This window comes from Nicotiana tomentosiformis, chromosome 5, assembly GCF_000390325.3.
Source record: "Nicotiana tomentosiformis chromosome 5, ASM39032v3, whole genome shotgun sequence".
In the NCBI taxonomy this organism is placed as follows: Eukaryota; Viridiplantae; Streptophyta; class Magnoliopsida; order Solanales; family Solanaceae; genus Nicotiana; species Nicotiana tomentosiformis.
Window position 1 is genome coordinate 19774676 of NC_090816.1, and position 23063 is coordinate 19797738.

Sequence of the window (23063 nt, forward strand, 5' to 3'; positions counted from 1 at the left end):
TATCACATCGACCATTCCGTACGACTGACTTAATCGGTTTTGACCGTACACATTTTCAAATTTAAAATTTGTTATATTCATAACTTATAGGTGGCGCTATATTTATTTTTATCTCTTCTAAATGATAGCCCATTAAAACAACATGTGAAAGGAGATCCCTTTACTCTTAATTAGAAGTTTCGGATTCGAGCTCTTAAAATAAAATAATTCTTGAATGCATGGAGTACTTCCCCCTTAGATCATACCTATATGGCACAAATCTGGAGTAATGGGATGGTTGCGGATTCGGATGATTAAACAAAAAAACAACTTATTCTACGTACATATATTCGTATACGAGATATTTTGATTTTATAACACTACGCAGCTAAAGTAATTATTGTTCAACACAACAAAAGCCCTTCACACAAACACGCACACAGAGATTTCATGATCAATTCATCGGTATTTTGGTTTTATAACTTTATGCAACGAAAAGAGTTATGCATGATAAATGAATCAGAACAATAAATATGTAAGCAATTTTTACCATAAATTAATATAAGTTAATTTTTACCTTCTCAGCACGACGAGACCACCATATATATATATTTTTACACAATTCAAATATAAGTTGTCATAAATAGCACATATCATGTTCTCATTTAGTCAAAGTACGAGATCTAACACAAGATTATTATCTTGGAAGGTTAATTAATTTTTTAGATAACAATCCTAGAAGGTTAATTAATATTTTTGCTTTTTGGGATTACTAGTGATACCATCCTTGGTAAGACAGCTAATCTCTGAAAAATCAATATATTACCACAATCAAGACCAACACATTTTTTCTGTTCTTAGTCCTATCAACTTGCAAAAATACCCCTTCTTCATATCTATATATACTGCTGATATTAGTACTATCAACTCACTCTAGTCTTCACTCCTCCTTTGATTTATAGTATTTTATTTCTCTAAGGCTTCCTTTTTTTCATCACCAAGCTTCACTGAGTTGCTATTTTCTTATACAGGTATGTGTAACATATATCTGAAATATTTGAAGATGTCTAACAACAACAAAAAATATATACTTTTTTTATTCATTCATGTATTTTTAATAGAAATTTTATTTATATAAGTACCTATGTGTGTACATGGAGGATTCAGACGTGGTGAAAATAAACAAAAGTGATTTAATTCTATTTTACTCCAAATTAAGTTTGTCCGCTTCATATGATCGAACCTTTTTTCTTTTCTTGAACTTTTATTTCGGATCTCTTAATTAAGTTGATTTTCTTTCTGACTCCCTGAGAGGGAACAAAAAAAACTATTTAGATCCTAATAAAATTCAACTTTAAGGGACTATCTAAGTATTTAACCTTAAACATAGAATTGTTTTCCAAAAGTGGACAAAGCAGTGAAAGTAGGTTAAGGAATGACCTCAGTCAATAGGTCTCGATTGTCATCATGAGATCCGGGGAATAAATAATATATAATTATCCAGAGATAAGGGATTCCATAAACTGAAACAAACGATTGATTTCATGATTCGAGATGACAAATTTTCATTATACAACATGCACCCGCTTTCTTTTTTCAAAAATTAAATGAAGTTGGTTTGGAACTTCTAATGTAAATTAAACACCCTTATATTGTTTTTGGTTATGCAGATCGTATAGGCCCGAGTTCAATAATAAGGGAAGAATGCAGTATGGATACTGCAGGAAGATCGGATTGATTGCTATTTGTAGGTCCTGAAAAATGAAGACACTCGTTCAACAAGAAATTTGCATCTTGTCAACTCTTATTGTGGTTAATCATGGCAAGGAAGAGCTTTCAAAAAAAAATAAAATTGAGATAATATTTTTCAAAAATAAGCCTGGGGAGGTCACATCCTATAATAAGCAGAAAGCACTAGGTAAGAGAGCAAAGAACGTTTCTAATTTATGTAGAATTGAGATTGTAATTATTATTATTTTGATTAATGATGAATTATTTCTATTTGGTGATCCAGATGTTTAATCGATTGTGGACTCATTTTTAAATTTAAAATAATCATTTGAGCTTATGTCAAGCTACATAATGATATATGAGATGGCTAGTTGTCATAAAAAATGGATAAGTTGGAAAACGGAAAAAAGGCAGTTGATGATGAGGATAAAGGAAAAGAAATTGAAGATAATCTCGCATACTGTACATTACAGATTTCAAGGCGTCTGATATGAAAAAACTTGAGAAATTGAATCAAAAGATCCACAAATTTGAAAGACAATTTCTTAACCAATTCTCTTTCAAGTTCGTCGATCTTTTGATCTAATTTCTCAATTTTTTTCAAATCAATTGCCTTGAAAATCTTCAGTGTAGAGTGTGAGGAAATTACTTCCAATAGGTTTTCCTTTTTCCTCATCATCTACTACCTTTTCTTTTTCTTCTTTTCCATTTTATCTTTCTTTTTACAACCACTAGCCTTCATATATTACTCTACAACTTGACAAATGCTCTAATGATTGTTTTGAATTAAACAATCAATCAAAAATCGATTCAACACTTGAATTGCCAAATAGAAACGGTTCATCACTAACAAAAAAATTATAATTGCAATCTCAATTCCACATAAACTAGAAATGTCCTTTGCTTTCTTACAAAGAGCTTTCTGCATATTGTAGAACATGACCTTCTCAGAACGCTTATTTTTGATAAACTTTATCTTGATTTTTCTTTTGTTTTGAAATCCCTTCCTTTCCATGATTACGACAATCAGAGATGAAGATAAAATTTCTAGTTCAACGAGTGACTGAGTTAAACTGTATTAAGGGAATCGTTTTGTCTCAATCAATCAAGAAAACCTCATCTTAATAAATTCACGTATTTCAGAATTCTAAAACTACAAAACCAACGGATTTTACATCGGGAGAACAAGATCTGCATCAACAACCCCAATAGTTTGAAAGATATTATGGGAAAAGGTTTTAGCACTGGTATATCCTATACATACTCAAGTTTATTCGAAGTATCCAATCATGGGCAGAGCCAGGGCGCAAAGGGGAGTTCACGGGGTTCGTTCGCCGAAAAATTACACTATCTAGGTCAAAATAATTTTTTATGTATATATAGTAGATGTTGAATCCCGTTAATTTCTTCATATATTTTTTTCTTTATATTTTGAATCTCTCACTAAAGATTTTGGCTTCGCTCCCTATCCCAATAATTTGAATCTTGAATTAGAGTGAGTATCGATTCTAGTATAAAACAAAAAAATTATAGCAAAATTTAGCTTCCAAATCTTGCTAGCTACAAGGACCCCTAATTTAATAAGATTAGTTTCCCTCCAATAATTTTCTTTTAAATTAACTAAAATGCCTGAAGTTTTACATGTTAAAATTCATTTTGATAGCGTTAAATGTTTCTTTTTGCTCTCTCACCGTATGTATATAACTTGTTTAAGGTTCTTTTATTATATTAATGTCACGACCTGAAATTTTCACCTTCGGACCGTGATGGCGCCTAACATTTCACTTGCTAGGCAAGCCAACGTTAGAATAATATTAGCCATTTTTAAATAATTTTTAAATTTATTAATAACAAAGAAAGAAATGCGGAAGTAAGGTCTGAAATATAGTAAATAATCCATAAAAATAACGGTGTCTAAATACCATCCCAGAATTGGTGTCACAAATGCACGATCTTCTAGAATAATACAAATAAAGGTCTGAATAAAATAAAGTTGTCTGAAAACAAACACACAGCTAAAGTAAAGTAGACGGAGACTTCAGAACTGCGATCGCCGTGCAGTTATACCTCAAGTTTATACCTCAAGTCTCCTCTGGGTAACTGAAATCCGAGCAAGTCTATGGTACGCCGCTGGGACCAACTCCGAAATCTGCACAAAAAGTGTAGAGTGTAGTATCAGTACAACCGACCCCATGTACTGGTAAGTGCTAAGCCTAACCTCGACGAAGTACTGACGAGGCTAAGTCGGGTCACTTACATTGACCTGTACGCAATATTAGTAACAACAACAAATAATAGAAATAAATCAGGTAAGTCATTTATAATAATTGAAGCCAACTCAGCAGTCCAATTATCATTTCCATCAATTTTCATTGCATCGTGCAACCCGCTCTCACAATATATTTATATTCAATTCTGTTGCGGCGTGGAATCCGCTCCTCCAATATATTCATTTTAATCAAGTCTGTTGCGGCGTGCAACCCGATCCCCCAATATATATATATATATATATATATATATTTTAAATAAGTATCTCCTATACGTCGTTCACATGCATTTGACATAACAAATAGTTTAAGGATTCTATTCCCTCAAGTCAAGGTTAACCACGAAACTTACCTCGCTTTGCAAATTTCAATCAATTACTCGACCAAAGCTTTTCCTTTTAAATTTATCTCCAAAAGCTTCAAATCTATTCACAAACAATTCGATATACTCAATACGAATTATAGGAATTAATTCCATATGAATTTAATAATTTTCCGGATAAAATCTGAAATTCATTTAAATATCGATAGTGGGACCCACATCTCAAATCTCGAAAAAACTTACGAAATCCAAACACTCGTTCCGATACGAGTTCAACCATACAAAATTTATCCAATTTCGATATCAAATGGACCTTCAAATCTTAAATTTTTATTTTTGGAAGATTTTATAAAAGTTCCAATTTCTTCCCTCTAAATCCGAAATAAATGAAAAATATAGACTTAGATTTATGAAATACAATCACTACATGATAAAGAACACTTACCCAATTCGAAATCGTGAAAAACTCCTTTGAAATTGCCCCTAAACCGAGTTCTAATTAAAGGTTTGTGAAAAACTCCTTTGAAGTCACAGGCGTCACGCCTTCTTCGTGTTCGCGAAGGTCCTGTCGCGTTCGCAATGAGTAGCAACCCGTGACTTTTGCGTTCGCGCGCCTCCTTCGCATTCACGAAGGCTTTTCCCCCCCTGGCCTTCGCGTTCGCGTGTCAGTGCTCACGTTCGCGTAGAAGGACGATTGACCCCTCCCCCATGCCTCTAAAGCTTCGCGTTCGCGTTGAGCTGGTCGCGTTCGCGAAGGGTAAAGTCCCCATAGCTTTGCGTTCGTGACCCAATCTTCGCATTCGCGATGAAGGAAAATTCAGCCAGCTCAGTTTGCTCTTCGCGTTTGTGAGAGTACATTTGCGAACTCGATGAAGGAAATACCAGAAGCCTGAAGTTGCAGAAAACCAGATTTTTCTAAGTTCAAAATCATCCCGTAGCCTATCCGAAACTCACCCGAGCCCCCGGGGCTTCAAACCAAACATCCACACAAGTCCAAAAACCTCATACGAACTTGCTCACGCGATCAAATCGCCAAATAACAGCTAGAACTACGAATCGGACACCAAATCAAAGGAATTTTTTAAGAAAACTTTAAAACTTATATTTTCACAACCAGACGTCCGAGTCACGTCAAAACAACTCTGATTCTCACCAAATTTGGTAGTCAAGTCATAAATATTATAGTGGACTTATACTGGGCTCTGGAACCAAAATACGAATATGGTGTCAATAAATCCAACATCAGTAGATTCTTAAAAATCATTAAGCTTTCAAACTTTTAATTTTTCATCAAAAATCCATATCTCGGGCTAGAGACCTTGGAATTCGATTCCGGGCATACGCCTAAGTCCCAAATCACGATACGGACCAATCAAAATTATCAAAATACTAATCTAAGTCAGTTGGCTCAAAATGTTGACCAAAGTCAACTTAGTTGAGTTTTAGAGCTCTATTTCACATTTTAATCTATTTTTCACATAAAAACTTTCCGAAAAATTTTACGGACTGTGCACACAAGTCGAGGAGTGGTAAATAGTGCTTTTTGAGGTCTTAAAATACAGAATTACTTATTAAATTTAAAGATGATATTTTGGGTCATTACAATCAATTACGTCGTATGGTAGCTTATCCCTATCATTCAACCAACGAACAAAGATATGATGGGCCACTATGAGTTACCTCGCACAACAAGAAGGCAATGGCCTTACTACTATTTACTGCCCTTATGCACTACATACAAAAACCAAGAAGCCTATATCGTGAATATACACCATTACATATACAATAACCTACCAACCAAAAGAAGCTTTTCACTAGAAAGTATTCTTCCTATGCATATGCCTTAGTGATACTATCTGGATGTAATCCAAGTTGTAAGGTCTAACAGCAGCAAAAAGTGCATATAATAAAAACTATCCGAAATCGGCCAAACCGTCCGCAGGTGCGATGACACCAGCACAACACCAGGTTCAGCAGCTCAACCAAAGTCCGAAATGATTGATTCAATCTGAATCACACCCGGGGTCTCCGAGACCCCGTCCGAGTATACCAATAAGTTTCAAAACATATAACGGACCTACCTGAGGCCAAAACTCACATCAAACAACTTCGATTCTACAAATCATAATCCAATTCAAGCCTATTAAAACTATGAACATCCGACTTCCGAAGCCTACGCCGAATCATACCAAAATAACCCCGATTGACCTAAAATTTTGCACACAAGACATAAATTACATAACAGACCTATTCCAACTTCTAGAATTGCAATCCGACCCCAATATCAATAAAGTCAACTCCCGGCCAAACTTCTCAACCTTTCAAACCTTCAACTTTCTTACGTTTGCCAATTCGAGCCGAAACGACCTACAATCCTCCAAATCAACATCCGAACATTCCCTAAGTCCAAAACCATCATACGAACCCCTTGGAACCTTCATATCTTGGTTCCGAGATCGTTTAGACTCAAGTCAAACTTGGCCACCTTAGGTCACTATTAAGGAACTAAGTGTTCCGATTTCAACCCGAACCCTTCCAAACCTAAACCAACCATCCCCGCAAGTTATAAAGTAGTAAAATCACATACGGAGAGTCTTAATTAGGGGAAAAGCGATCTAGAAATCAAAACGACCGGTCAGGTCACTATAGCCATGGTGTATGTTATTCGCTGATAACATAGTTCTGATTAATGAGATGCGAGGTAGTGTTAACGAGAGGCTGGAGATTTGGAGATAGGCCCTTGAGTCTACGGGTTTCAACTTGAGAAAGACTAAGCAAAATGACCGGTCCGGTCATTACATTCTCCACCTCTTAAACAAATGTTCGTCCTCGAACAGGTATAGAATCATAATTGGAGTGCCGAATAAGTGCGGATATCTACTCCTCATGTCCTCCTCGGCCTCCCAAGTTGCTTCCTTGACTGGTTTACCCCTCCACTGGACCTTTATCGCAACAATATTCTTGGACCTCAACTAGCGAACCTACCTGTCAATAATGGAAACTGGCTCATCCTCATAACCCAGACTCTCATCTAGCTGAACCGTGTTGTAATCTAACACGTGCGACTTGTCGGCATGGTACCTCCGGAGCATGGACACATGGATGACCGTATGAACTCCCGATAGACTTGGAGGAAAAGAAAGCTCAAAAGCAACCTCCCCAACTCACCTCAACACCTTAAATGGGCTAATAAACCTTGGGCTCAGCTTGACTTTCTTCCCGAACCGCATGATGCCCTTCATCAGCGAAATGTTCAAGAGAACCTTCTCGCCCACCATGAATGATAAATCACGTGCCTTCTGATCTGTGTAGCTCTTCTGTCCGGACTGTGTTGTGCGAAGTCGCTCCTGAATCAACTTTAACTTATCCAAGGCATCATTCACTAAATCAGTGTCATATAACTTAGCCTCAAATGGAGCCATCTCGAAGCTGGACTAATAATTATTGTTGTAAGAAAACTCGACCATGGGCAAGAATCTATCCCACTACCTTCCTAAGTCGATGACACGTGCTCGGAGCATATCCTCTAGAATATGAACTATCCGCTCCGACTGTTCATCTATCTGCGGATGAAAGGTTATGCTGAGCTCTACTCTGGTACCCAACTCGCTTTGTACTACTCTCCAGAAATGCGAAGTGAACTTAGGGCCTCTATATGATATGATGGAAATAGGCACACTATGCAACCAAACAATAACCTGAATGTAAATCTGGGCCAACCTCTCTGAAGAGTAAGTAGTCACCACCGGAATAAAAGGTGCCGACTTGGTCAGCCTGTCGGCAATGACCCAAACGGCATCAAACTTCCTCAACGCTCGCGGTAACCCAACAACGAATTTCATAGTAATGCTCTCCCACTTCCACTCCGGTATAACCATCTGCTGGAGTAGGCCACCTGGCCTCTGGTGCTCATACTTGACGTGCTGGAAATTTAGACATCTGGCCACATACCCAACTATGTCCTTCTTCATCCATCGCCACTAATAATGCTTTATCATATCGCGATACATTTTCATAGCACCTGGATGAATAGAATACTGAGAACCTCGCGCCTCCTCTAGAATTTTCTCCCTCAAGCCATCAACATTAAGATCATATAGGCGACCTTGGAGTCGCAGAACACCATTCTCGCCGATAGTAACCTCCTTGGCGCCACCCTGAAGTAATGTCTCTTTGAGAACCAACAAGTGCAGATCATCATACTGACGAGTCTTGATCCGCTCAAGTAATGAAGACTGAGCCACAACACATGCAAGAACTCAACTGGGCTCTGAAATATCCAACCTCACAAGTCTGTTAGCTAAGGACTGAATGTCCAAAGCCAATGGGCTCTCCTCTGCCGAAATGAAGGCCAAATTACCCACACTCCCGGCCTTTCTGCTCAAGGCATTTGCAACCACATTGACCTTGCACGGATGGTAAATGATGGTAATATCATAGTCCTTCAGTAACTCAAGCCACCTGCGCTGCCTCAAAATAAGGTCCCTCCGTATAAACAAATATTGCAAGCTGCGATGATCAGTGTAAACCTAACAGGACACCCCATAGAGATAATGCCTTCAGATTTTGAGAGCATGAACTATCACGGCCAACTCCAAATCATGCACAGGGTAATTCTTCTTGTGGGGATTCTGATGACGTGAAGCATATGCAATAACTCGCCCCTCCAGCATCAATACATAACCCAAGACAATGCGTGAAGCATCATAATACACGGTGTATATCCCCGAACCATAGGGCAACACTAACACTGGTGTTGTAGTCAAAGCGGCCTTGAACTTTTGAAAGCTTGCCTCACAATCATCGGACCATTTGAACGGAGCACCATTGTGTGTTAATCTAGTCAAGGGCGCTGCAATAGATGAGAAGCCCTCCACGAATCGACGATAATAACCTGCTAACCCTAAGAAACTCCTTATCCCGATCGCTGTGGTGGGACGAGGCCAACCTTGGGCTGCCTCAATCTTCTTGGGATCCACCTTAATACCCTTACCTAATACAACATGCCCCAAAAAAGCCACGGAATCCAACTAGAACTCACACTTGGAGAACTTAGTATAAAGCTTCTGTTCCCGTAAGGTCTGAAGCACTGACCTCAAATGATGCTCGTGATCTTCCATACTACACGAGTAGATCAATATGTCATCAATGAAGACAATGAAAAATGAATCAAGATATGGTCTGAACACTCGGATCATCAAATCCATACACGTCGCCAGGGCATTAGTCAAACCGACGCACATCATTAAAAACTCATAATGGCCATATCTTGTCTGAAAAGCTGTCTTTGGAATATCCGAAGCACGCATCTTCAACTGATGATACCTAGATCTCAAGTCGAACTTAGAGAACACCTTGACACCCTATAGTTGGTCAAACAAATCATTAGTGCACGATAACATGTACTTATTCTTGATGGTGACTTTGTTCAACTAGCGATAATCAATGCATATCCGTATACTCCCATCCTTCTTCTTCAAAAACAACAAAAGTGCTCCCCAAGGTGACACACTAGGTCTAATGAACCCCTTCTCAAGCAACTCCTGAAGCTGCTCCTTTAACTCTCTCAACTCTTTGGGATCTATACGATAAGGCAAAATAGAAATAGGTTGGGTGCCTGGCACCAAATAAATGACGAAATCGATATCCCGATCCTGCGGCATACCAAATAGATCAGCAGGAAATACGTCAGAAAAATTTCGTACCACCGACACTAAATCTAACGCGTGAGTCTCTGCAGTAGTACCCCGAACAAAGGCTAAGTAGGCCAAACAACCCTTCTAGACCATATGTCGAGCCTTCAAGAAAGAAATAACGTGGCTGAAAGTACCGACAGACGAACCCTCCACTCTAATCTGGGCAACTCAGGCATCGCCAAGGTAACAGTCCTGACATAGCAATCAAGAATGGCATGGTACAGGGATAACTAGTCCATGCCCAAGATAACCTCGAAATCAACCATATCGAGCAATAGAAGATCCACTCAGGTCTCATATCTACACAAAGTCAAACACAGGACCGGTAGACCCGATCCACAACAACAGAATCACCCACTAGCATGGACACATATACAGGAACGCCCAACAACTCGTGGGATACATCCAGATAATGAGCAAATAGAGAAGAATCATATGAGTAAATTGACCCTAGATCAAATAATACCGAGGCATCACTACGACAGACAGAAATAGGACCTGTGATCACTGCATCAGAGGCGATAACCTCTAGCCTAGCGGGGATAGCATGTAGCAAGGCAAGCAGCTCACCAATAAGTCTCCGTAGATGATCGGCTACGCTCCTGCATGACCACTGGTAGTACCTGTCACAATACACATCAATGCAGAAGTGTAGCTTGAGTACGGAAAATAATGCATATTCAGTAAGTATCTAGTCTAACTTTGAAGAAGTAGTAACGAGGGGTGGACTTGACACTTACTAGATGTCAAATAATAATAATATAAATGCATAAAGTAGACATGGTGAGTGTACAACAAGTATCAATGAAGCAAATAAGAGCAACTACAGTAAATCCGCTCACGAGTCTATATCAAATCACCAATCTATCATAACCGGCCGTGAAGGCGCTAACTCATTTATACCCAAACTAGAACCCGTTTCGATTATTAAGCATGAAGTTGCCGAGGCAAATGGCACGATCCCATAGGAATAGTAGTACTCATTACTGCCGAGGTGAACGGCCCGAACCCATAAGAATAGAGGTACTCAGTACTGCTGAGGTGAACGACCCGATCACATAAGAATAATAGTATCATACTGCCGAGGCAAATGGCCCGATCCCATAAAAATAGTGTTACCATCATGCTGAGGCGAACGACACGATCCTATAAGTGTAGTGTTACCATCATACCAAGGCGAACGTCCCGATCTCATAAGAGTAGAGGAATTTACCTCGCTAGCGGAAGCATTTGCAAGACGAGAAGACATAGATTTATAGTTTATCAAGTGTGTTACATTTCGTGTTTTCGTACGTTAAAGTTTCTTTGAAAGTTAATCAACGTAGACTCGGGAATGAGATTATTTTTGAGGTTATAAGTATTTATGCCATTTAAGATAGGCGATAAGTAAGTGTAGTGAAGGTTAAAGGGTAAACAAATCAAAGAAAATGAGTTTCGCTGAAGGTTGTCAATTTGGGATAAAATACGATCTGAGCTATAATACCCGATATTTATGGACTAGTGCCATACAAGGTACCACATGACCATGATAGTAAGGTACATAAAGTGTGTTAAAAGTGAGTAGTATTTTAAATAATTTGAGATAATTTTTAATTATGTGAATAATTGGGTAATTAATGATATTTGGTGGGAGATTAGCTAATTAATTATAATCTTTGGATAAGTTTAGTAAGCCTCCTAACGTGGAAGCAGTTGAGGTCTTGATCAAAGCCAAAATTGTGACTCTTAATTCATGTAAAAGGTGGCACATTTAGAAGGTTTTTGTGGCTATGTCACCACATAAGCGAGGCCCATACCCAAAGATTTAAAAACCTCTCTAATTCACTTTGTATCTCTACAGTGTAATGAAGAATGCTTCAGCAAAGGTTATATTATGTTATAGCAACGTGATTTGCTACAAAATTCATACAAGACTACTTAGCAACGTGAGAATTGCGATTCTAAGGGAGTAAGGTGCAATCTTTCTCAAGAATATCATACGGGTTTCTCCCTACTTCGATCTTGCCGTCACTTGTTTTGTCGCGATTTTCATGTGTTAGAGGGACTGTCAAGAGAATCGACTCAGGTATATTAAGGCTATCCCTTCTTTCCTTTTGGCATGATCCATACGATATAAACAAAACGAGCAAATGTGCAACGTTCATAAATAACTCTATTCATAGAAGTGCTAGGGGTACCTATGTTCTTGATTCCCCATGTGTCTTATTATTATATGTTCTTTTCATGGGTCTCAGAAAAATACGTAGTTGATAAAGTTTATCCGAAAGGCATATTGATCTTATGACATTCTGAGAAACCTTACAAACTTACTTCTTATGCATTTCATTCATTTATACATGTAAATTGACCCATGACTAGATGGCGTTATATACGTGTATATTATATGTATATGGGATATGGAAAAAGGTTTACGGTGTTATATATGCACCACCACCTGATCAGTTGGTATATGTTGATGGTTTCGCCCATAGAGGCCGAGATGATATGATGGGATGCCCTCAGAGACTTGATGATGTTATGTACACCTATACCTATGCATGATACGACATTTATACGCACGTGCATGACATTATAAATGTTTCAGGGTTCACAAAGTTATTTAAACTTGCAGGTGGAATTCTTTACTCCATGTTTCATCTATGTCCTTTATGTACTGATTTTCATGCTTTACATACTAAGTATATTATTCGTACTGATGCCCACATTTCCCGGGACCTACGTTTCATGCCTGCAGGTACAGGTTGACAGACTGACGGTCCCCCTTCTTAGGATCCTTGATCAGCGAGAGGTGGTGTACTCCATTTGATCCGTAGCTGCTTTGAGTTTTCGTACGATGTGTTTGTATACATATATGGGTATGATGCGGCCCATTCCCATCCTTTATACAGTTGTACACTCTATTAGAGGTCTATAGACAGTTATTATAGTTGGATAGTATGTGTCCTTATCGACTTCCAGTCTTGGATGTGTAGTTGTCTATAGTAGCCTTGCCGGCTAGCCCTGCCGTATTCCGCATGTATATGTATATATGTCTTTTGGACATGTTTTCCTCACATATGCCATTCACGTAATTCAGCAATTTTTTGACAGATGATATTCATAACCTACCCTTAATTCATATTTATATCGTAAACACATGCTTAGGGGTGTTCGACAGGTAGGACTCGGGCACTCGTTATGGCCCATCATTTTGGGTCGTGACGAAAGTGGTATCAGAGCAGTTCTATCTAAGGGTTGTCTACAAACCGTGTCTAGTAGAGTCTAGTTTATGGGTGTGTTGTGCACCACACTTATATACAAGAGGTTTGGGACATATAGGATGTTATCCTCCCTTCTAATATTAGATCGTGTGATATAAGAATTCATTTTCCAAATGATGTGTTATGTTTTCAGCGATGCCTAAGAAGGCTACAGCCACCCAGAAGGGCAAGTTTGTGGCTGATGAGACTACTAGTCAAGCGCCACGAGTTACCAGGGCTCGGGGAGAGTCTCATAGTGAGATTCCATCTCAGACTTCACATACCCTGCCCTCTCCAGAGGAGCTCTGAGGAGCACCAGCTCCAGCGCCTGCCCCTGTACATCCAGCTCCTCAGCCAGGTGCACCGGGTCAGAAGGCTACGAAAGTGTTAGAAGGAGGTATAAGTTACACTATAGAGTCAGACCCATCGGAGATCATGGGTTCTATTGAGGAGGATCCTTCCAAAGATTCATATGAGTCATCTGTTCGAGTTGTTTCAATTTTTCCAGCAGCAGATGGGGTGAGAGGAGTTCTGACCGCACCAAGGACCTTAGTTTATTATCAAGGCTCGTTGATCAGGGTATAAGGGGAGTGGTGCACGGATTGGCACAACCGAGTTCTCCTCAGGCTCAAAACTATGTCAGGGTGTATATAACTGAGGTTCCAGATAGTCCACAGTCTAGGGAGTCCGTCAATTAAGGTTCGTCTATGTATGTTATGGATATGCAGAGAAATAGGATAGTAGTCGGGCCAAGAAAAGGAAGGTAGATGATAAGGACATAAAGATTCCTCCTTGAAGTGTGTCTAATCGAGGTTCTCATATAGGACGGGGCGAGGACCCCCTACTGTAGGCTTCCCCCAGATATCGATTTTTGGTTGGTAAGCTCCATTTCTTCTTGGAGTATTACTAAGTCAGGGTTCTGTATATGTTATGTTGTTTTACGAGGACGTAGGGAGCCCTGTTCCGACTTATATATATTATGGTTATATTTTCTTAGAGGTTTTGCAGACAGTATCACGTGTATAGTTTTGGGTATGACATGTCTACAGCCTTGTCGGCCCCAATATATCTATATAAAACTTTTTGTTTTGAATTAGTTATGCGAGTTAAGTCCTAATATTGTTACATATATATATATATATATATATATGGATGTGGCCCGTAATGGCTCGTGATAAGTTTGATAATAAATAAGGATAATGTACATGGAGCTCGGTTGGATGGAATTTAATGTTATACTGGGTATGGATTGATTGGCTTCTTGTTATGCTAACGTCGATTGTAGATTAAAGATGGTTCGATTCCAATTCCCAAGAGAGCCTGTTTTTGGGGTAAAAAGGTAATACGGCATCGCCGAGAGGTAGATTTATTTCCTATCTCAAGGCAAGGAAGATAATCAGAAAGGGTTATATTTATCACTTAGTTCGGGTAAAGGACGTGAAAGTAAAATCACCAATCATTCAATCTATCCCTGTGGTTAATGAGTTTCCCGGTGTTTTCCCCGATGAGCTTTCGAGTCTTCTGCCAGAGCGAGAAAATGAGTTTGCTATTGACCTATTACCAGATACTTAGCCAATATTTATTCCTCCCTATAAAATGGCACCCGCAGAACTGAGAGAAGGTAAGGAACAACTAAGGGACTTGCTTGAAAAAGGCTTTATTAGACCTAGTACATCACCGTGGGGAGCACCTGTGTTATTTGTGAGGAAGAAAGATGGTTCCTTGCAGATGTGTATTGATTATAGACATTTGAATAAGATGACAATCAAGAATAAGTCTCCCGAGGATTGATGATTTATTTGATCAGTTGCGAGGTGCCAAGTGTTTCTTGAAAATAGACTTGAGGTCCGGGTACCATCAGGTTAGGGTTAAGGAGAAAGATATTCTAAAGACATCATTCAGGACCAGATATGTGCATTTTGAGTTTCGCGTTATGTCATTCGGTTTGACCAATGCCCCAGCAGTATTCATGGATTTGATGAACCATGTGTTCATACCCTTTCTAGATCTGTTCGTGATTGTATTTATTGATGATATATTGGTATATTCTCGTTCCGAGACTGAACATGCAGATCATTTGCATATTGTGCTCAAAGTTCTACAAAAAGGGAAGTTGTATGCAAAATTCTCTAAATGTGAATTCTGGTTGAATTTTGTAGCTTTCCTTGGGCATATTATTTCAGTTGAAGGTATCCGGGTTGATACGCAAAAGATTGAGGAAGTAAAGACTTGGCCTAGACCTACAACATCGACGGAGGTTCGTAGCTTCCTCGACTTGGCAGGTTATTATAGGAGATTTGTAGAAGAATTTTCTTCTCTTTCAGCACCATTGACAAAGTTGACTCAGAAGGGAGCTAAGTTTCAATGGACTGATGCTTGCAAAAGTAGGTTCCAGGCATTGAAGGACAGATTAACTTCAGCACCGATTCTAACGCTCTCAAAGGGGACTGGTGGTTATGCTATCTATTGTGACGCTTCGAGCATTAGATTGGGTTGTGTACTGATGCAGCATGGTAAGGTTGTAGCTTATGCTTCTAGACAACTAAGAAAGCACGAGAGGAATTACCCGACCAACAATTTAGAGTTAGCCGCGGTGATTCATGCACTAAAGATGTGGAGGCACTATTTGTATGGCATTCACGTTGATATCTATATGGATCAAAAGAGCCTTCAGTATATCTTCAATCAAAAGGAATTGAATTTACGCCAAAGGAGATGGTAGGAGCTACTGAAAGACTATGACGTTGATAGTTTATACTATCCAGGGAAGGTGAATGTAGTAGCCGATTCCCTAAGCCATAGATCTATGGGTTGCATGTCATATTTACAACCAAAAAGGAGTGGGATAGCCCATAACATTCATCAGCTAGCTAGTCTTGGAGTTTGATTACTAGATTTAGGTGATACTGGCATAACTATTCAGGACACGACAACATCCTATTTAGTAACTGAAGTGAAGGAATGCCAGCACGAGGATCCTCTGTTAGTTCATTATAGGGATACAACCCCTCAATAGGAGAAGACACCATTTGAGATTACAGAAGATGGGGTCCTCAGATTTCGAGGATGATTATGTGTCCCTAATATTGCAGGGCTGCATCGACATGTTATGGGAGAAACTCAATATTCTCGTTATTCTATCCATCCAGGAGAAACAAAGATGTATCATGATATCAGGGAAATATATTGGTGGGACAGAATGAAAAAGGATATAGCGGAGTTTGTTGCTCAGTGCCCTAACTGTCAGTATGTTAAGATTGAGCATCACAAACACGGTGGATTATTGCAGGCTATAGAGATTTTGACTTGGAAGTGGGAAGTAATCAATATGGATTTCATCGTAGGTTTACCTCATACCCAGCGTGAGTTCGATTCTATATGGGTGATTGTGGAGAGACTTACAAAATTAGCCCATTTTCTGCCTGTTAGGACTACATATTCCATAGAGGATTATGCAAGGCTTTACATTAAGGAGATAGTACGACTTCATGGTATCCTTATATCTATTATCTCGGATAAAGGAGCTCAGTTTACAACTAATTTTTAGAGGTCCTTCCAAAGAGGATTGGGGACTCAGGTAAGTCTTAGTACAACATTTCATCCATAGATAGATGGACAGGCTGAGCATACTATTCAGACACTAGAGGATATGTTACGGGCTTGTGTGATAGACTTCAAGGGTAACTGGGATGATCATCTGCCACTTATTGAGTTCGCGTATAATAATAGCTATCATTCCAGTACTTAGATGGCTCCATATAAAGCTCTTTATGGACGAAAGTGTAGGTCGCCTATATGATGGTTCGATGTTGGGGAAACTAAGTTAGTATGATCAGAGTTGGTACAACAGGAAATCGAGAAGATTAAGCTTATACAAGAAAGGCTATTAGCAGCTCAAAGCCATCAGAAGTCTTATGCAGATAATCGACGACGAGACTTGGAGTTTCAGGTTGACGATTAGGTATTCCTAAAGGTATCGCCGATGAAAGGCGTTATGAGGTTCGGAAAGAAAGGAAAACTTAGCCCTCGGTACATTAGACCATATACGATCATACGCAAGGTAGGCCAGGTAGCATATGAGTTAGACTTGCCTTCTGACTTGGAGTCTGTACATCCAGTCTTTCATGTGTCTATGCTTCGTAAATATATCGGAGATCCTTCTAGAGTCGTGTGAGTTGACGATGTTCAGGTCCCAGAGTAGCTATCATGTGAGGAAACTCCCATTGCTATATTAGATAAACAGGTTCGGAGATTGAGGACTAAAGACGTAGCTTCGGTGAAAGCACTTTGGAGAAACAATAATGTGGAAGAAATGACTTGGGAAGCCGAAGAAGACGTGAAGTCTAGATATCCTCACTTGTTTCCTCTTCCAGAAAAGGATCCGACTGAGACATCACAGCCTTAAGGTACGAGTATGGATTCTTGTGTTAGTTATTATCATTGGTCGTGTGAGGCCATTGCCATTATTGATGATTGTGGCAATATGTGGCATTGAATTATTGAGTTTTCTACAAAAAGGGTTGATAGTAGTACTATTACAAAGGTGACTCTGCCAAAATTTATATAGATCCCAGGGAGTTAAACATTCGAGGACGAATGTTTCTAAGGGGGGAAGGATGTTACATTTTGTGTTTTCGTACGTTAAAATTTCGACGTAAGTTAATCGACGTAGACTCGGGAATGAGATTATTTTTGAGGTTATAAGCATTTGTAAAATTTATAACAGGCGATAAATAAGTATCGCGAAGGTTAAAGGGTAAATGAATCAAAGAAAATGAATTTCGTTGAAGGTTGTCAATTTGGGATAAAATACGGTCCGGGATATAATACCCGATATTTATGTACTAGTACCATACAAGGTACCACATGACCATGATAGTAAGGTACATAAAGTATGTTAAAAGTGAGTAGTATTTTAAATAATTTGAGATAATTCTTAATTATGTGAATAATTGGGTAATTAATGATATTTTGTGGGAGATTAGCTAATTAATTATAATCTTTGGATAAGTTTAGTAAGCCTCCCAACGTGGAAGCAGTTGAGGTCTTGATCAAAGCCAAAATTATGACTCTTAATTCATGTAAAAGGTGGCACATTTAGAAGGTTTTTGTGGCTATGTCACCACATAAGCGAGGCCCACACCCAAAGATTTAAAAACCTCTCTAATTCACTTTGTATCTCTACAGTGTAATGAAGAATGCTTCAGCAAAGGTTATATTATGTTATAGCAACGTGATTTGCTACAAAATTTATACAATACTACGTAGCAACGTGAGAATTGCGACTCTAAGGGAGTAAGGTGCAATCTTTCTCAAGAATATCATACGGATTTCTCCCTACTTCGATCTTGCCGTCACTTGTTTTGTCGCGATTTTCATGTGTTAGAGGGACTGTCAAGAGAACCGGCTTAGGTATGTTAAGGCTATCCCTTCTTTCCTTTTGGCATGATCCATACGATATAAATGAAACGAGCAAATGTGCAACGTTCATAAATAACTCTATTCATAGAAGTGCTAGGGGTACCTATGTTCTTGATTCCCCATGTGTCTTATTATTATATGTTCTTTTCATGGGTCTCAGAAAAATACGTAGTTGATAAAGTTTATCCGTAAGGCATATTGATCTTATGACATTCCGAGAAACCTTACAAACTTACTTCTTATGCATTTCGTTCATTTATACATGTACATTAACCCATGACCAGATGGAATTATATACACGTATATAATATGTATATGGGATCTGGGAAACGATTACAACGTTATATACGTACCACCACCTGATCAGATGGTATACGTTGATGATTTCTCCCACAGAGGCCGAGATGATATGATGGGATGCCCTCAGAGGCTTGATGATGTTATGTACACTTATACCTATGCATGATACGACATTTATACGCACGTGCATGACATTATAAATATTTAAGGATTCACAAAGTTATTTAAACTTACAGGTGGAATTCTTTACTCCATGTTTCATCTATGTCCTTTATGTACTGATTTTCATGCCTTACATACTTAGTACATCATTCATACTGACGCCCTCATTTTTTGAGGCTTGCGTTTCATGCCCGCAAGTGCAGGTAGACAATCTGACGGTCCCCCTTCTTAGGATCCTTGATCAGCGAGAGATGGTGTGCTCTTTTTGATCCGGAGCTGCATTGAGTTTTGGTAAGATGCGTTTGTATACATATATGGATATGACGGGGTCTAGTCCCGTCCTTTATACAGTTGTACACTCTATTAGAGGTCTGTAGACAGGTATGTATAGTTAGATAGTATGTGGCCTTGTCGGATTCCAGTCTTGGATGTGTAGTTGTCTATAGTAGCCTTGTCGGCTCGCCCTGCCGTATTCCGCATGTATATGTATATATGTCTTTTGGACATGTTTTTCTCACGTATGTCATTCACGTAATTTAGCAGTTTATTGGCATATGATATTCATGACTGTCACGACCCAATTTCACCTATAGGCCATGATGGCGCCAAACACTACAGCTAGGCAAGCCAACTAATAAGTTAAACATATATTAATTATTTTCAAAATAGTTTTCTAAGTAATTTTATTATTTTAGTAGCAATATTAAAGAGAATAGAAAAGATACCGATTAATTTAAATTCAAGAAATAATACCAATTTCAAATTCTACCAATGTGTGTGCCAAGACCTGGTGTCACAAGTGTATGAGCATCTAGTGGATTCTACAAAACCACAAATATTGTCTGAAATAAAAATAGACAGAATGAAAATACAAGAAGAGACACTGGTAGCTGCAGAACGGCTCAGAAAGGCAGCTCATCACTACGCCTCTGGATAATGTGGGTATACGACGATAGGTCCTCCACTAGTACCTGCCTCAGATCCTGCACAAAAAGTGCAGCAAGTATAGCATGAGTACGTAAACAACGTGTACCCAGTAAGTATCAAGCCTAATCTCGAAGTGGTAGAGACGAGATGGTCGACTTTGACACTCACTAAGGGTCAACAATATTAAATAGAATAAAACAGAATTTATTTAACTCAGCATGATTTACAAAGTCAACAATAATTTTATTTAATCAGCAAAAATAATTAAATTCCCTCAAATGCAACAATTTTTAATATATTAATTAAATTTATTCAATTCCAATAAATTTCCAATTTATCAATTAGCTTTACAAGCTGCAATAAACTATCCAAGTATCGCGTAATTATTATTAATAGGCACGATTTATGCCGAGGTCATACGGCCCGATCCAGAATGTTGTGTATACTGATGAGGGACGTGCGGCGCGATCCATAGATGCATCTATCCTTCAGAGGCGTTCGGCCCGCTCCACAAGAAAAGAGGATATTTTCTTATGTGCCTCTGTAAAGAGAGTATATTTATTAAGATAAATTCGGGAGGAAGAACAATTTCTCTTAAACTTTAATTAATTTAAACAAAAAATCAAACATATGAGATTTCCATCCTTTAATATTTTTATCTAAATAATTCATATATATATATATATATATATATATATATATATATATATATATATATATATATATATATATATATCAAATAATATTAATTAAACAAAGAATATAATTTACACAAGTAATTCAAGCTTTGAGTCCTAAACTACCCGGAATTTCGCATTAATAGTAGCTACGCACGGAATCTCGTCACCTCGTGCGTACGTAACCCCCACAATTAGCAACAATTATTACTTTAATTACCTATGGGGTAATTTCTCCCTCACAAGATTAGACAAGAGACTTACCTCAATTTGCTCCAATTTAATCCACTAGAAGGCCTTTTCCACGATTATCCAACTTTGATTGGCTCGAATCTAACCAAAACTAATTCGATACAATCACTAAAATTTATACGAATCAATTCTATAAGAAAATACTACCTTTTCAATAAAAATCCGAAATTAATTAAAACTTCGTCTGTGGGGCCCACGACTCGGAATCCGGCGAAAGTTATGAAATCCGACAACCCATTCAATTACGAGTCCAACCATACCAGTTTCACTCAAATAATGATATATTTGTATATATAGACCAAATCAGAGTTAGAATCACTTACCCCAATATCTTTCCTTGAAAAATTTGTCAAAAGTCGCCTCTGCTCAAGCTCAAGTTCGTCAAAAATGGCAAATGGGACAAATTTTCCTCCTTTATAGATCTGCCCAGGCAACCTTCGGAGCTGGGCCTCGATCGTGGCTTCGATCATGGCCCTCGATCTTGGGCCTCGATCATGGCTTCGATCATGGCCCTCGAGTCTGGGCCTCGGTCATGGCCTCATCTCATGACCCGGAATTCCCATCGACGAGACCGTGATGGTGCCTAATATTTCACTTGCTAGGCAAGCCAACGTTAGAGAATCATTAAGCCAATTCCTTATTTCCATTCAGTAAATAACAATAATTAACTAAGATGAAATATGATAAGTGCGGAATAATATAAAAACTGTATTAATTACTATCACCTTGATTTGGAGTCACAATTCACGAGCATTCTAGAATTTACTATAAGTAATAGTCTGAAAGAAATACAACTATTTGAATGAAAGAAACAGTAGAACAGAAAAGAGATACGGGGACTTCAAGGTCTATGAACGCGGACAGATCTACCTTGAGTCTCCGGATAGCGGTCAAATAGCACACTCTCGATCAACTCGAGCTGCTACCAAAATCTACACAGAAAGTGCAGAGTGCAGTATCAGTACAACCGACCCCATGTACTGGTAAGTGTCAAGCCTAACCTCGATGAAGTAGTGACGAGGCTAAGGCAAGGCACCTACAAATCAACCTGTACAATTTAACAGTATATATGCAAATAACAGTAATGAAGAGCTAGACAACCATTATCGGGAGGGGGAAACATGCTGAAGGAAATACAAGATAAAGAATTACAAAAGAATAATAACTGGTACAACCAATATACTATGAATCAACAGAAACAACGAATGCAGTAAAGGAAAAATGCACGGCATCACTCTTCGTGCTTTTACTCTCAATCTCACCATAAAATCAATAGAAACAACACGACATCACCCTTCATGCATTAACTCTCATATCATGGCACGACATCACCCTTCATTCATTAACACTCACAATACGGCACGACATCACCCTCGTGCTTTTACACTTACAACATGGCACGGCATCACCCTTCGTGTATTAACACGCAGAATATGGCACGGCATCACCCTTCGTGCATTAACACTCACAATATGGCACGGCATCACCCTTCGTGCGTTAACACTCCCCCTTACCATAACGCAATGCATAAATAATAACAGGGAGATAGAATAACAAGTACAAACCTTACTTCAACATTTGGTTCCACAAATATCAATCTCAACTTTGAAATAAATACTCCATTATCACCAGAAAATCCGTAAACATAATAAGAACGATCAATTTAACAACACTAGTGTAAACACATAGCAATTAGGAATAGGAAGAAACAATGTAAGAAAAATGGAAGAAACATGGAAAAAAATAGGTAATTTGGCGGCGCATAAGTACTCGTCACCTCACATATACGGCGCTCACATGAATTTCACATAGCAAATAGTCTAAGGTTCCTAATTCCCTCAAGTCAGGGTTAGACAATAATATCAAATATTGTTAAAGGAATCAATTATATTGCATAAATTAAATTTTCCAAATTTTCCTCTAAAAAGTCAAAAAATCGACCTTGGGCCCACTTGGTCAAAACCCGAGGTTCGGACCAAAATCCATTTACTCATTCACCCCCGAGCCCGAATATATAATTGTTTTTGAAATCCGACTTCAATTTGAGGTCTAAATCCCCAATCTGAAATCCCTAGTTTCTACCCTAACCC

At 38.6% G+C, this 23063-nt stretch overlaps 1 protein-coding gene across 1 annotated transcript; it reads right to left on the reverse strand.

The window, feature by feature from the left end:
* Positions 1-2479: 2479 nt before the first annotated feature.
* LOC138891994 (uncharacterized) lies at positions 2480-7721 on the reverse strand. The gene is made up of 2 exons (XM_070175686.1): positions 7468-7721; positions 2480-2783 (listed from the first exon to the last, which is right to left on the reverse strand). Exons 1-2 carry the CDS (start codon positions 7719-7721, stop codon positions 2480-2482), a joined length of 558 nt encoding a protein of 185 aa, XP_070031787.1.
* Positions 7722-23063: the final 15342 nt, after the last annotated feature.